The sequence below is a fragment of the Cavia porcellus genome, unplaced genomic scaffold (genome assembly GCF_034190915.1).
Source record: "Cavia porcellus strain 051 isolate PalLab524CR breed Dunkin Hartley unplaced genomic scaffold, mCavPor4.1 scaffold_19, whole genome shotgun sequence".
Lineage (NCBI taxonomy): Eukaryota > Metazoa > Chordata > Mammalia > Rodentia > Caviidae > Cavia > Cavia porcellus.
This window is the reverse complement of record NW_026947502.1, coordinates 66,459,817-66,476,395: the sequence shown is the minus strand read 5'-3', so window position 1 is coordinate 66,476,395 and position 16,579 is coordinate 66,459,817. Positions and strand designations below refer to the sequence as shown.

General features: G+C 41.8%; 1 protein-coding gene across 7 annotated transcripts in view; it reads right to left on the bottom strand.

Annotated features, from left to right (window-relative positions):
* Positions 1 to 384: 384 nt before the first annotated feature.
* The window catches only part of Adipor2 (adiponectin receptor 2), a 79,879-nt gene continuing 63,684 nt past the window's right edge, over positions 385 to 16,579 (bottom strand). For all 7 annotated transcript variants that reach the window (XM_063231333.1, XM_003463711.5, XM_005000926.4 and 4 more), the window contains 5 exons: positions 12,667 to 12,838; positions 9,662 to 9,848; positions 9,240 to 9,427; positions 5,613 to 5,806; positions 385 to 3,108 (listed from right to left, as the gene is read on the bottom strand). In XM_063231333.1, the coding sequence (XP_063087403.1) occupies positions 2,980 to 3,108; positions 5,613 to 5,806; positions 9,240 to 9,427; positions 9,662 to 9,848; positions 12,667 to 12,838 (870 nt within the window). In that variant the 3' untranslated portion in view covers positions 385 to 2,979. The remainder of the gene's footprint in view (positions 3,109 to 5,612; positions 5,807 to 9,239; positions 9,428 to 9,661; positions 9,849 to 12,666; positions 12,839 to 16,579) is intronic.

The window sequence follows — 16,579 nt, the reverse complement described above, 5'->3', positions numbered from 1 at the left end:
AGTAACCAACTGGTTCTCTAACATGACTTGGCTTAAGGCATTTCATTGCATTAGGTTCTTGTTAAAATCTTAATTTTTCCAGCACTGGGGATGGAACTCAGGACTTCACACATGCTAGGTTAGCAGTCTTTCCTCTGAGGCATACTCTCAACTCCTACATTTTATTTTTATAAATTTTAGTAAAAGAAGAATTATCCCCAAGAGTTAGCTCTCCTTTCCATCCTAAACCTGGTTCAGCACTGAGGACAATGAGCAGGGTGATTTGTGCATTCAGAATGGGAAGTTCTGAAAACTTCTTAAACTACTACCTAGATTAGGGTTGCAAGGACGTGGCGGAAGTTACAGGGAGGAAAGCTGAAAAAGGCAATAAAAGCACAACGAAAGTTCATATTCCATTTGGCTCTTTTTATTAGAGAAATCGAGAATACAGCAAGTAGGGAAATCCCATGGTGAATGGAACTCTCACACAGATGCCGTTCTAGTACCCCAGCTTTCTATGATTCCCCGAAATGTGCTTTGTGGCTTTAGCAATTTATAAAGGGCAAGGGAGGGGGAGAATACTGAGAAGGCCACTATTTAATGGTGGAAGAATGGAGCTGTGGAGGTCCTAACCAGCCGGGCTAAAAAGGAAATTAAAAATCTGCACAGAGCAAGCGCGCCTCCGGCTGCTGAGTAAGGCATTCAGGCACCAACCTGGTGAGATTCTCAGCGGCACCGTAAGGTCAAGTGCACATTGAGGCTGTTGTAGTGAGCTGCAGAGAGACAGACAGAAACAGGCACACGCACCCACACACACACACACACAACTGGAGAAGGGGAGTTTACTGGATTACACACTGGTGGTATTGGTTTCATGTTCCCTAAGGGTTTGTGCTGTTGAACCAGATTCTTCCTGCTTTGGGGTGTGGGGTGACAGGGCCCAAAGACTGTCATTTCTGTGGGTGTTATTACAGGGCTGCACCTCACACCCTGTACCCCAAAGTGTGACCAAAGAGCAAATCTGGCTTCAGATATGTGCTGTTGTTCTCAGGAAACTAGTGAGAGCTCCCCCGCTTCACTGTGGCCACTGCCCTGCCAGACTGTTTGCTCAAGGGGTTAAAACTGCTCTTCACTTCTGCTCGGTCTGGTCTGCCTATGGCAGTGACCTTAGCCAGAACCAAAATACTCCCTAAATTCTCCCCAGGTTCTACATTGAGGTCTTCACCCCCGCTATGGCTGAAGATCTGAAGGGCAGGAGGAGCAGAAAACTCTACGTTCAGACAACTTGCCCTCTCCCCTAACACTCCTCTGCGGACACCAAGCCTCCGGCCTCGCCCAACACTGTAACACAACCCGCTCAAGTGGGAGGCAGTAACCTGACACTCCAGTGCTATTCTGGGCGCTCACCAAGGAGCCAGGATCAGGATTCTACAAGCCAGATTCTGCTCCCACCACTGTCCCTGACACATCAACGAGGTGGCCCCAAGACAAGAGCAATCATTTTTCACTTCTAGTAGCAATTCAAAACCACGGACTTAAGGGTCCTAGCAGACTAGCCAGTAGTGACATCCGGTTTCCTTTTAGTCTCTCATGCTATCCCTGCCCGGTGAGGCGCAATGGGGCCGAGGTGCTCTGGGGCCTAGGGAATTCGGACTTGATCCTGCAAGGAGAGCAGAGGTGCCGTCAAAGGCTGACCAAGACACCGCACGAGAGGTGACACTTATCTTTCCTTGTCCAAAGACTGGGCTCTCCCCTCCACCATAGGCAAAGTGACCTTATGAGGAGCACATACAAGTCAGAATCTCAGCTGTGGCTGGGCTGTGCCAGGAACTACCATGTAAGGGAAAGACACTTTTCAGTTCCAGAAGGAAGAAGGCAGTCAGGGCAGTGATTCTTAGTAGAAATTTACAGGGTGGTCCAGAGCTCCACAGCCAGGATATGGAAAACTGTTCCTACCTCTCTAGTCACATATGTGCCACCACCAAGTTATCAGTGTCAGGAAGTGATCAGGTGAGTCCCCAGAGTTTCTCCATGTTTCCACTGCTCTTTTCCAGCACTAATGACAGGACTAAGTAGCTTAGAGAGGGTCCCTGTAAGCCTACCAGACACTCTGAAACAACACTTTAACCACAGCCCTCACCTACTCCACTGAGGAAACATGCACCGCTTCTCTGCAACTCTGCCCTGGAATCCCCAAAGGCTCGGAGACACCGTGTGAACACTGGACAGGGACTACAGCCTCTGCCATCCTAGGGACCAAGGTGTGTGTGTCAGCCTTTGGAAGGCACCGTGGTGCACCAAACACTACGTTCTGGGGCTGCGCCTGACCTTCCTCCAGTCATACTTTGTGCAAAATTGAAACAGTGTGTGGTACTTGCATGTTTCATTCTATACAAAAAGTCTCCCTCCCCTACCCCTATGTTTTAAACATTTATATAAATTTTTATTTAAACAGTAAGTTAGAAATCTTATTTACATTAATTTCTTTGTTCTCCTTAAAAGAACATCTAAAAATCACACTCCCGCCCCTTAAATGGATATAAATGTTCACCTAAATTGGTTTGTACTGTTGTTTAGGAGAGAAAAAAAAGAACAACCAGCTAAACGGTTCTCCATCTTCTATAAATAAATACGGTATGGATCAGAAGACAGTTTGCCAAGGGTTTTGCAGAACCCTCAATGGACAGATCCCAAGAATAAGTCAGGGTAGGGGTCGCTTCTCCTTTTCTCCAAAGTGATGCACTCCATCCTTTGAGGTATGATTTATTTTTGTTTTTCTCTTCTCAGTCGTGTACCATATGGAGCCCCTGGGCTGCCACAAAGCCCATGAGGCTGTCAAAGTTTTGGGGCTCCTCTGACACTGCCATCAGCGGCCAGTAGGGAGTCCTGCTGCTGCTGTCCCTGCTGCTGCCGCCGCTGCCATCACTGCCGCTGCCGCCGCCGCCGCCGCCGCCGCCGCGGGCCCAGTTCAGGGTCACAATCCCTGGCTACCTGTAGATATCACAGTGCATCCTCTTCAGTGCAGCCTCCACCGATCATGAAACGGAATTCCTGCAGGTTTGAGACGCCGTGGAAGTGGACGAAAGCTCCAGCAACCACAAAGATGTGAAACAGCTGATGAGAGTGAAACTGGGGAGGGGAGAAACCCACACGACATTAAGTTAGCTACAGATGCTCAGGATTATTTCCTCCTGGCTTACGCTGAGGAGAAGACAAGGAACAGATGTGACAGAGCTCAAATTCAAGGGTCCACAAATCCTGGGCCATCCATTCAGGATATCATATTTTGCTGAGTCAAAAGTCAGGTGTCCCCAAATAAATCTAAGTATTGCTGTTAAACTCTAAACATGAAACTGCACACTTAACACTGGAGTATCCGGTGAACTCAATGACAAACAACCTATACACTCTCTTGCTGCTGGGCCACAAGTTCCTACAGAGTCTCTTGACACCCAGCAGTGGGCTCCAGCTTACTGGTAGATGCTTCTGGATTGGACAAAAATACCAGAGCTAGGGCCATCTAAATGCTGCTCTATGTTTAAAAAAAAAAAAAAAAACTAAAGGGGTTTCCAGAATCAAGTGACAGCCACAACAAATGGTCTCTGGAACTTTCCTTCAGCATTAAGATTCTAGAATTACATGAACAATATACCATATCAAAAGATTATGCAAGTGGATTCTTTTCCTTAGTAACAAGCATGTGTTACTATTTCTGATTTTTATCTGCTCTGCTGAATGCTCTAATATCAAATAATAACTTCACTGTTTTAACCACCACTATAAAAATTACACTTTTTTCTCTCAAATAGTCTCAAACTAAAAATATACCATGACAAAGTACTATTTATCAAGAAAAGGTCTGATTTTAGAAGTGTAAACAAGAAGCTAAAAGTTATATTCCAAGAATATTTCCTAGAAAACCAAAGAAGATTAATTTTCCCAAGAATATAAAAATTCTTCCAAATCAATGTCAAAACTATGATGAGGTAATACTAGAAATTCAAATAACAGCTTACATTCACAATTATCTTCACTCTACATACAGCTAAACTAAGCTTCAAAGAGAATAGTCTCAATCCCCAGTACCAAAAAACTAAATAAGTATAGTCTACAATAATCAGCAATAGTTGAGGAATAGGATTATAGACAAAAGATTTCTTATCTATCCATCTGCGCTAAGGATCCAACCCAGATCCTCGCACATGCTAGGCTCTCTATCACAGTACCTATCCCCAACCCTTTAAAAATTATTTTTGAGACCAGGTGTTGCTAAATTGTGCAGCTAAGCTTGAAGCTGTGCTCTTCCTTCTTGTTATCCTCCCTCGAAAATGGGATAGCAGGCAAGGATAACCCTGCTCAAAGGTCAGTTTTCAAGTCAACAACATTCCAATCCTACACCGTGGCAAGTATTTCTAGCCCTCTTTAGTTCGGCACTTTGTACCTGTGAACCAAGCACAGTGGTGCACCTCAGTAATTCCAACACTTGGGAGGCCACAGCAGGAGACCACCATTTTGGGGCCAGCTTGGGATGTATAGTTAGTTCAAGGCCAGTCTGAACTACAAATTGAAACTCTGTCTCAAAAAAAAACACAAAATTTTACATCCCTATCAGGCCCTTCTATTTTCCTTTTCTCTTTCCTATTCTCTTCCTATTAACTGCAGTCCAGGTATTTTTCTTTCCTACTCTAATCAGACATATACTCACCCAACCTCTCAATATAACTCACTAAGTTTCAGTACCAAAAAACCTTTGGTAGGAATCTGATCCCGAAAAGGTTTTTTGGCAGAACTCAGTCCATCAACTTCATTTCATAAATGAAGAAACTGAGACAAACAATGACGATGGTTTTCCATTGTGGTATAATAAATAGGCACACACACACATTCTGTTATTATGACCAGCCTTACACTGGGCATGGTGGTACATACTTATAACCGTGGCACTCTGGGAGGCTGAGGCAGGAAAATACCAAATTTGAGGCCAGCCTGGACAAGTTAGCGACCTGCAAACCTGCCTCAAAAAATTTTTGTTTCTAAAGGGTCGGAGATGAGCAAATGCCTTGAGTAAATGCCCCAAGAGGAGAGGGAGGACCAGCCTGATTCCAATTCCAATTTTACCACTTATCAGTTCAATTTTTAAATACAGGATGGCCAAAATTTGCATATTTTTCATTAATTTTTATAAAATTATAAAAATGACAGATCAAATTTACTCAATACAAGAATTGGCTGAAATGACACCTGCCCAGGGAATGCTCGGAAGAGTCAGTACAAAGACAGACGTACTGCCTAATGTCACTCAGGGTAAGCTGTTAAGTGGCGGACAGTCACATACCAAGACAAGGTGCAAAACCTCACTAAGCTTTAGTTTCCTTAGATGTACAATGACACGTTGGGAAGTCAGACCTAACAGGCGTACTGAATTAACGAGGCAGTCCATATGCAGAGCACCCAGTGTGCAGTCAGTATGAGTTATTACTGCACTAACTGGGCGGAGCAAAACACAGCTACTGAAGGCCAGAGCGAGGGCTACGATACAAAGCTCTTAATCTGGAGTCTGATAACATCATTGCCCAGTCTGCCCACAACCTACTAACAGGTATTCATACTTATGCTGCCCCAGTCACACTTACCCAGATGTCACATTTGCCAGGAAAGAAGCGCTCAGGGATCCGGGCAGCATAGAGGGCAGCTCCCGTGATATACAGGCTGGCCATGAGCAACAGCCAGCCAATCTGCCCAATGGTGGCGGCCTTCAGGAAGCCCTCCGCAATGACATAGTGCAAGGTGGGGATGATTCCACTCAGGCCCAAGCCCAGAAACACTCCTGGATATTATGAGAGGGGAATAAAACAAAAGTTAAGAGGAAAGTCAGTATTACAGAACTGTGCCATTAATTCTGCAAATGGAAAATCCCAAAATAGGATGCGACATTAGCTTTTGTTTTAAAAACAAAAAGGTGGTTCTTCGAACTGAGACACTGTCACCCAAGACAGAAGAGCTAATATTCTAAAGGTCTATTTACAAATGCAAGGAACAGGGCATCCAGTAGTGGGGAATCTTTTAGAGCTCCCAATGATACAGTCTGCTGTGGCTTGCGTGCTCTAAGTTCACCACCACTGGTTTAGAATTGTTTAGTGTTTCATAAGGACAACTCTGGAAGTTTGCTTAAACTTTCCTAAAAGATGCCTTTTATACAGATTACGAAACAGAGAAAACTTACATATTTTTCTCTTTGAAACAAAAGTAATTTACTGGGACGGAGAAAGCAGTAAAGTACCAGATATCTGGGGGGCAATACAATAAACCTAAATATTTCTCACAATACTCTAATCTAAATCTATGACATAAAAGTGGGCACTGAAAAATTTTAAATGCTCTCAAAACATGGCCTAACTTGGCATCTAAATAAACTGTCACTAAATAAAATCTGTGCTTCTGGAAGCTTCCAGGCCCCCAAACAGTAACCCATTGGAGAACCTATAAAAATGGAGCTGGGGTACTGCGCAGTGGTAGAACATGAGTTAGCATGTGCCAGGCCGTGGTCCCATGCCCAGTACTGGGGTCAGCATCATCTGGCACAGCCAGCTACCATCAAAATAATCTAGAGCAGTATTTTTCAATTCTCTGGATGCCACCTAGTCAGTGATGGAAAACCTTTTACAGCTTTGAATAATGCATGTGTGCTATAGGACTGACAACACTGACCTAGGTTCTAAGATCAACTAAAGTCAGGAACTAGAATAAAGTAAAACTTAAATGAATAGTAAAGTAGTATCTTGCAAAAATTTTGTCATTTATATGTACGTAAGTTTACACATACATTTACAGTTCCAAAGTAAAATGTCACATCATATCAAAAATGTCTGAAGTTCACAGATCTAACACCATTTAAATGTGCCCACCCAAGCAGTAACTTGTTTCAGCTGTAAGCGCTCCTGGATGTTGACAGGCAGAGAAAAATGAGCTTTGTAACACACACTATCACTTGGTAAGCTCTCGTACTAGCCTGCCGCCTGCTCGGTGCATTACCAAGGAAGCTGCAGTGTGCAGCAATACACAGAGGCACAGGTACAGGATACAGACTCAAACTGAGCATTTGAAAGGGAGAAGGAAACTGACGCTACTGAACTCACAGAAGACAAGAACCAAAGAGGCCTAAATAAAACCTTTGTCCCACCTCAGCTCCTCTCTAAAGATCTATCACCTCGATCCTATTCCTGTTCCCTTCCTCTGCACACTAAGTGAAGGCTACTAAGTGCCTTGCTTTTCATTCTCTAAGTCAAAGGTACAGGAACTTAGTTGATTCTTCCAATGTATATAAATAACAGAACGTTCAACTCCACTCAGCAAAGATGAAGTTTTTATCTCAGGTGCTCAAGCAGGCTTAACACCACAGAATTATAGAAGGACTGCTAAGAGCTACCTCTGCACACTGTTTATTTGCTCACATGCACATTCAAAAAAAGGGAATAGGGCAGAGTATTACAAACTGGACATTAGCATGAGGTTACCTCTAGCATTAGTAATTGCAGATGAACCAAACTCGAATTTGATTACTTCATTTCTTTTTTTTTTTTTTTTTTTGGTGCTGGGGATCAAACTCATGACTTTGCATTTGACAAACAGGCCCTTCGGCTGCTGTGCTAAACCCCCGGCCCGAATTTTATTACTTTTATGGTTAAAAGAAAAATACTAATTCCAATACTGCTTACTCGATCTCCGGAGGCACTGGGCTTTACACTAGCAATAGAAAACTACAAACACAGCACTGGCTATGAAGAATCCCAATATAGTTCAAGACAAAAATGTCTTTGCTAACTCCATATTCCAAGATGACTCAATGTGATCAGGGGCTCCTGGCTTCCCATAACATCTCTTAAATATTCTAAATTTTAAAAAGTATTTACAAAAAGAAAATGAATCTTTCTCTCTAAATCAGAAGAGGTGTATGGTACCTACCTCACTTTAATAGAATACAATCAGTATGGGGTGAAGTCTTATTTACCTAGGGTCTTACAGAATATTTTAAAATAAAAATAGAAATAAAACAAAAATAAACACAAAAAAGAATCAATCACATAAAACAGACTAAGCTGGAAAAATAAGTGGTCCTTATTTTGTAACAGTTGCAGAAACTGCCACCTTAGGGACAGTACACAGCCTAAGTAAACCCTGCTGCAAATCCATACCGTCACATTATCCCTGACCCAATCGTATGCTTCAAGCCAACCAGTGAACTCAACTCCTGCTCTACTGTGACTACTAAAGGGTCCCTGTAATGGATTGGTAACTGGTGGTCAACTTAAACACCAGCTGAACTGAATCAGTGTGGTGCTGAACGTGGATGGCCCACCTGAGGACCATAAAAAGGAGACCTGAAGAGGAAGAGTAGCGTTACGGGTTTCTTCTAAGTGTTGCTGTTTGAAGCCATTAGTTCTCCTAGAGAAGCTTGTCATGCTGGCTCCCTTGATGATATAAACTCAGCTGTTACCATCAGAGAAGCTCGGGACATTGTTGCTGAGAATGGCATGGTTCACTTTGGGGGAGGCTTTGGTCCTTACTTTGAGCATCGCTTGCTCATTCCAGAGGGGAAGATGTGTGCTGTTCAGTCTCCATAAGAAGTTGTCATGCTGGCTTCCTGATGTCAGCCGTTCTCACTGTCAGAGGAGCTCAGGACCTCGCTGTCACTGAGAATGGCCGTGGTACTTTTTGGGAGAGCCTTGGTCCTTATTCTGAGCATTGCTTCTCAGCTCCACTTGTAGAACCCTCAGCCTGCTGGCACAGAACCCTCACCCCACTGGCACAGACTTTCTAGCTTCCACTGCTGACCACTGAGCCTTCCCAGTGCAGATCCATGAAACAGACTTGCATGAGTTATTGTCACGGGCTCCAGGCCTCCAGTCGGACGCATGGCACGCACTGTCATGGGTTCTAGGTTTTCAGCTGAACTCATGCAGGCTATTGCTGTGAGATTCAGCCCCTTGCTGGATTTTCTAGGTCTAGTGTTGTGGACAGATTTCCTACACCTTTTCTTTGTATTTAATTCTTGGGTGATTGCTATAAATAATGCTATGAATTCTGTGTCCTGTATGTAATTGGTCTCCTTGCTAGCCCTGATGACAACAGTCCTCAACAACAGGAACCAGAACTTACTCACCTTTCACATCACAGTAGCATAACGCTTGCCAAATGGCTGGCAGACACTCAGTAAGTGGTAAGCCAATGAAAATCCAGTGTAGAACTCCACGTACACTTACCTGCTCTTACTCCTCGATACTGAGGGGTGGCAAACATGTCCCACTGGGAGACGATAATGGCTGCAATGCCCAGCACACAGATGACAATCAAGTAAATGAAGCAGGGTTGTGGGTTACAGTAGAAAGAATAATAAAGCCAAGGAACAAAACTTCCCATAATCAGAAGAGCAATACCAGAGTAATCCAGTCTAGGATTTAAAAACAGAAAAGTCCAATGATAAATATTACTGCCTTACAAATTTTAATTTATCTTCCATGACATGAGTTATCAATAATAGCTGAAAGGTAAACTGGGCTGCTCATTTTAATTTAAAGAAGTTCCCAACAGATAGTATCAAGAAGTGCTAATTCTGCTACACATTCTACCCTAAACCACTGGCTGTTACCTCACCAATCAAAACATGGACTATACAGATACTTACTTAGAGAAGAGCCGGGACACTCCTTCTGAGTGGCAGTAGACTGTGTGGAAGAGCCATGAAAATGAAAGGCAGAGAATGGCTCCCAAGAAAAATAATCCAAAGACCACCTTCTCTTGCAGAGGGGCCACAAAGGAAATATTTGGGCGGAACATATAAAAGATCCCCAGGCACAGGAAGAATACACAACCTAGGGAAAAAATTCAGGAGACAAATATCCTTTTAAAAAGACTGTTATACACTGATTATTTTTTCAATCTTTCTCAATAGCAATGATGAAAATTGAATCAAAAGTTTCTAAATCGAAAGTTCCATGGAGAGGGTGTGGGGAGAATGAAGATATATTTATGTACTAGTACAAATTCCCCATGATGAATGTGATCATTATGTATAGCAAACATGTACTAATAAAAATAAATAAATAAAATTGACATTTCATGAAAAAAGTTCCATGAGAAAAATTTTTACAAATAACTAGGGCTTATTCAAAATTTTAGTTTATTTCAAGTATTGGTGGTAATGATATAGACCTCAGCTTCCCAAACTGAGTACACAGAACTTAAGTTACTCATCCGGGTACATAATCAAAAAGAAACCTGACAGTGCTGCTACCTCTTAGGTCCAGCATAAAATTTCATTCATGAAGTTTCTGGTGTATATGCTGCTTTCAAAGGGCCATTTTGCTTTCACTGTTACTTTTGCAATGAATTCTGACACTTCTGAAACCCTGACAGGACACACAGTTTTCCTCTACCAACAGTTGTCCGGCAACCCTGTGTTGCCAGTCTGTTCTCATTAGTGGCTCAACAGATCAAGAATGAGGAATAGTAATGCACCAGCACAGTCCCAACAGCCCTAAACTGTTACCCACAGTGAGACACCAAGTCTTGGCGCCTAGGGAAGCACCATTTGATAGAAGGAAGGCACAGACATTTCAAGTTTAACACTTGCTAAGTAACTATTTTATCATTTCAGTTAAAAAGCTACTCTTAAGTAACAAACTCCATTTGATTCTCTTCTATTCTCACTATAACCAGCCAGCAAGAACTTGGAAGCATAGCAATCAAATGTGTGATTAAAAAAATACAAGTTGCGTAAGGCTAGAAACTACTTAATACATTCTCAAGTGCGCACAACTATCAGTACTATCCAATTTCCAAAACATTACCACACCCTCGCACGCAAGTCCAATACCTTTGTCACACCCCGCTCCACCCCGTGCCAGCCCTCGCTGCCACCCACCCACCTCGTCTAGGAGGATTTGCCTGGTCTGGGTATTTCACACAGGTGGAATGATGTACTCCCATAGCCTGCTGGGCCTGCTTGCTTTCACTTAGCTCATGTTTTCAGGATTCACCTGCTGTAAGGCGCGGCAATACTTCATCCCTCTGTATGGCACCGTGTGGCTGTGCCACAGTTCCTTAATGCTTTCATTACTGGGAGATACCTTGCTTGTTTCTACTTTTTGTTATTATGAATAAGGTTGCTATAAATATTCATGCACACACTTTTATGTGAACATGATTTCAGTTATCTTGGATATATGTAACTAGTTGTGGAATTGATAATTGGTAACTCTGCTGAACATTTTGGGGAACTGTCAAACTATTTTCCATAGAGGTGACCCCATTTTACATTCCTACTCTTCACCCACACCAAGACTTAGTTTTCTTTTTCTTGATTGTAGCTATCCCAGCAGGCGTGAAGTCGTACCTCACTGCACTACTCAGAGCACTTGATGTGTATTTCTTTAAATGATAAAAATGTCTTTTTATATGTTTACTAGTCACTTGCATGTCTGAAGAAATGTCTACTGAGAAGCTGCGCAAATAAGACAAACTGGGGGCAGGAAATTAACTCAGTGGTGTAAGTGCCTGGCTGGCAAGTGCAAGGTCATGAGTTTGATCCCTAGTACAAAAAAAACAAGGACAAACTGGGCTGTTTTTATTGTTGAGTTGTAGGAGCTTTTTAAACTATACTCTTCTCAATATAACAATTTGCAAATATTTTACTCTATGTATTTAAGTCTTTTCACTTTCATGATAATGTTCTTTGACATACATGAGTTTTTAATTTTTTTAAGATGTTTTTAATTTTGATGAAGTTCAATTTATTTACTTTCCTTTTGATTGTTTGTGATTTAGGTATCAATTCTAAAAAACTTGCTTAATCCAAAGCCAAAATTTCTATCTGTATCTTCTCAGTTTTACAGTTTTAGTGCATTGCTAAGTTTTATATATGGCATGAGGCTGGAATCCAACTTCATTCTTCTATGCTTTATTACTCAACTATCGCAGGAACATTCATTGAAAAGACTACTCTGCCCCTATATTTTCTTTAATATACAATCGAGGCTGGATGTGGTGGCACATGCCTGTAATCCCAGGACTCAGGAGGCTGAGGTTGGAGGATCACTAGAAGTTCAAGGCCAGCCTGGACTACATAGTGAGTTCAAGGCCAGCCTGAACTACACAGTGAGATCCTGCCTCAAAAAATCAAAGAAAAAAATCATGATGCAAAAATATTAATTTCATATTCTATTTCAAGCCGACCTGAAATTTAACTGTGACTATTTAAGTAATGACTTTGAAAACAATCAGCTTACTTATTTTAAATACCTTCCTCTTGCTGATTATACTATCTTACCACATTCTGTATAGCAACTTTTACTTTGTATGATTTGAGGACACAGTCTAAAAGACTTAGGAGAGAAAAATTTAACTGTAAAAAAAAAAAAGTGTATACTAGAATAAGCAAATGAGAAAACATATCATTTGAAATTCAAGGGGGGAAAACTTAAATCCCAATGCATTTCTCAAGTCTGTCTTTATCCTCAAATTCATGAAAATAAGAGCAAATAAAGTAGGCTCAGGTATAGAGGCCGTAATCCCAGCACTCAGGATTGCCACAGTTAAGAAGCCAGCCAGAGCTACAAAGTGAACCTTGTCTCCAGAAAATAATAACAAATGAAGTGATCATTAATTCCTTACACCACTGATATTACGTACCTAGGAGATGGGTCCAGATGTTGCCTGTTTCTGTGTGTATTCTAAAAATGCTCTTAAAGCAGGCCCGGAAAGAAGGCATAGGTGGCCGGTGTCCATGTAAAAGGAAGTCATTATCCTTGAGCCAGTCTGGCAGCACGTCATGAGGGATCACTCGCCATCGGCCTTCCCATACCTAGGAGAAGGGCGTGGTATACCGAACATCTTAGCGATTTCCACTGTTCACTTGTAACACTGCCCCCAAACAACACTCTCACTACACTGCTTTACTATGGGGAAAATAATTAAATTTTAAAAAGCAGATATATTAAAATGTATAATGTCCTACTCTAAGTTCTCACAAAACAAGGCTGATAAAAACATATCTTTCAAATAAGAATCCTTAACAGGGAAAGGGAAAAACAAACAAATTTACAGAATATTCCCTAAAAAGAGTTTTAGTGTGTTAAAAAGAACAATGAGGAATCCACAGTCCCACCCATCTAGACCTCCCTGCATCCTCCACAACAGAAATCTGTTATTAAATATAACCACTTTTACATTTAATACTCATGTTGGTAGAAAAAGAACTATATAATATCACACGTATGCCCTTTACCAAACTCTTTCCCTTCCCCTTATTCCTCTTCTCTTTCCAGCACAGCAAATATGAAGTAGAAAAAGCAAAGAGGTCAGCATTCTTGGGTCTCTGACATTAAGTTGTATAAGCCAGTTATAAATGTTTAAGCCTCAGTTTCTTCATTTATAAAAGGATAGTGCTTTGTTTAATAAAGAAATTATGAGGACCAAACAAAATGGCACAAGGACTCTATAAATGAGTTACTCCCTAGAATACACTCCAAAGGAGGCAAGATCTTACGTAGTCCCATAAGCTACCTCCTGCCTAAAAGCTGCTGGCAGGAGCTGGACATGGTAGTGCATGCCTATAATTCCAGCACTCTTGAGTGCTGAGGCAGGAGGACTGCCACGAGTTCGAGGCCAGCCTAGGCTACGTAGTATATCTGAAGCCAGTCTGAACAACAGAATGAGGCCCTGTCTCAAAAAAACTATGAATGAATAAATGAATAAATGAATGAATGCATGTCAGTGACACCCCTACCCTTCCTTCTCTTTCTGGACAGACAGCACAGAAACTCCATCTTGACAGTCCATTACGTCCCTCAGTCCCCCTTTCTTCTTTTTTCCTACTGTACCTCCCCAGTCACTTCTGGAGGAAAAAGGGTCAGGGATTTGGTATTTTTATGCAGGTCTGTCTACCTCTGTACTGTTTCTCGTAATGTCTCTCAGCCCAGAAAGCTGACATCGTAATGATAACCTAATTTAGAACTGATTTGCTTCTGCTAGCTAGGCAAACGGCCTACCTCCCAATAATGTCACCTCAACAGTGCTTCTAGTCTATCACCCTATAAAGGAGAATGTCCACTGCAAATCATAGGGCTTGCTAACAGAGTTCTGTCCCTATTCCCCAAGTGTCTCTGACAAATAACATAGCTGAGCCACAGAAACTGGACCCCCTTTTCTCACTACAATGCAGAAAGACTTCTACTTGTTTGCCAGCTGCAGGGCACTTGTTTCATCCTACATTCTTTCTGTTCTCTGCTCTTCTGCCTCCTTACTGACATTTGTAAAAGAACTGATCCTCTCTGTCACACCTCCTGTGTCTCCAAAGGAAGGGAGGTCTACCAAGAACAGATGGGGCCCTTTAAACATTCTCTCTCTCCTCCTTTACCTGCCAACGCAAAACTGGGAGCCTCAAAACTAGTGCTCACCTGGCCAATCCAGGTATGTCTGTAACACACATTAAAATAACACTGACAGATTAACCTAGGGCATTAATGTCCACCGCTAAAGGTTCAGTTACCCACGGTACGCAAGGGGATTGGTTCTGAGATCTTTTTCAGATACCAAACTCAGTAGACACCCCAGTCCTGATAGAAAATGGCACAGTATTTGTATATAAACTATGGTCACGTTCCTTCAAATCACTCCTAGATCACATATGACACCAAATACAACATAAATGGTGTGTAAACAGTTGTTACAACACTGTATGGTCTTGGAAATGAAAATAATGACAAGGGAAACACATCTCCTTTTAAACAGTTTATTTGCTTCCAATCCAAGAAACCAAATCCTGGTATCAATAAACATGGCCAGTTTTCAAGCAAGGTCAGCGGCACCGCCACAGCAAGGTAGAGCGGCACTAAGGACACCGTGTCGCACGCCGCCTCTCCGCTCTGCTCGCACACTTTGCTGCAGTGAGTGGCAGTGGGTGCGTGCCGAAGCCCACCCTATTCTCCCATTAGCTGTTACATTAAAAGTTTTATGTGCTCTATTTTTAGCTCTCGGTTCAGAGAGAATGAAAAGGTAGCTGGGTTAGCTATACTACCCCATTAATCTATAGATATTAAATTTTCCTAACGGTCTAGACATTAAGTATACAACTTTTTTTTTTTGTCTTTTTCTTTTTTTATCAGTACCAGGGATTGAACTCACAACCACACACTTGCAAAGCAGGTGCTTACGCTGCTGAGCTAAATCCCCAGCCCATAAGTATACAACTTCAAGAGATTTCTTCACACCAAATTTGCTTCTGAAAAACAAAGACACTATGGTATCTTGGAAGTTGTCATAATTGACTCTAGGAGGCAGAGGCACCACAAACAAGCATACCAAACAAGTAGTTATGTCTGGAAAGGCAGGAGTCACCAGGAAATCAGCACCCAAGCTCTAGCCTGCGCAAAAAGCACCAAACAGCCAGTACCACAGCGCTGACTACCCAGCAGGTGTCTTGAAAGGTGTGGCTGTCATCTGCTGTGTATCTGCTAATTCTCCTAAGATAGGGGTCACTCAAACAAATCTATTTATTGTTTTCTGGGGGTTTTGTCTTGCTATGCAGCTCAAGGTAGCCTTGAATTCACTCAGGCTGGCCTCAATAGGTATGCCCGGCTGCTTGGTGTTTATCATTAATTCTGAAACACTAATTAAGATTTCCGAGGCTCTACCTTGACCCTAAAAATGTTTATACTTTCCTTAGACTGCACCCTACCCCTCAGTCTGGAAGGGGTGTCAAATTATAATTTTTTTATCCCTAGTCTAATACGTAATATTCTAAGTCAGCTGTCCTCCGTCATTTCCAGCATTTTTGTGAATGAAGGAAAATCTAAATTTCATTGTCAGTATTTAAAACTACAACCATAAAGTTTTGTTTTCATAAAACCCATGAAACGTTATGTCATAAAAATTCCTCTCTAAATAAAGCGCTCCTCTCTAAATAAAGTTTTGAATTAACTGATATATATATATACATATATAACTTTTGTATGTGCACACATATAAAAAAATTCACACTGGTTTGAGATCTTATATGCCAAAACTTACCGATCTGATTAATCAAGTTCCTATAAATTTACCAGTGTTCCTATTTTCTCTAAGCAAGTAAGCAATTCTAGTTATCATTTTAGAAAGAAAATAAAATTTGATAATAAATCCCAGAAAATAAAAAAATGAAAAAAGAAACCCTTAGAGACAGAAAATATATCAAATGAAGCGAAAATACTAGGTGCACACGAAAATTTGCAAATTTCTATCAAAAGTAGTATGACTATTCATAGAATCCTAAAAAGAGCAACAGGTTGTCATCCAAATTGAACAGCAAAATATTTCATGGAGAATAGGGGGTGACTCTTCTCATCCCCTAATCTGCCCCCGCACACACACCCATAGTACTAGGGATTGCACCCAGAGGCCTTCTACCACCAACTACATGCCTAGCCTTTTCTACTCATATTTTTAAATTTTGAGACAGACTAAGCTGCCCAGGGTGGGCTCAAACTTGCACTCTTTCTGCCTCAGTCTCCCAAGCAAAAGCTATGTTCCACCATTCCCAGTGAGGGACAGCATTTTAGTATCTCAC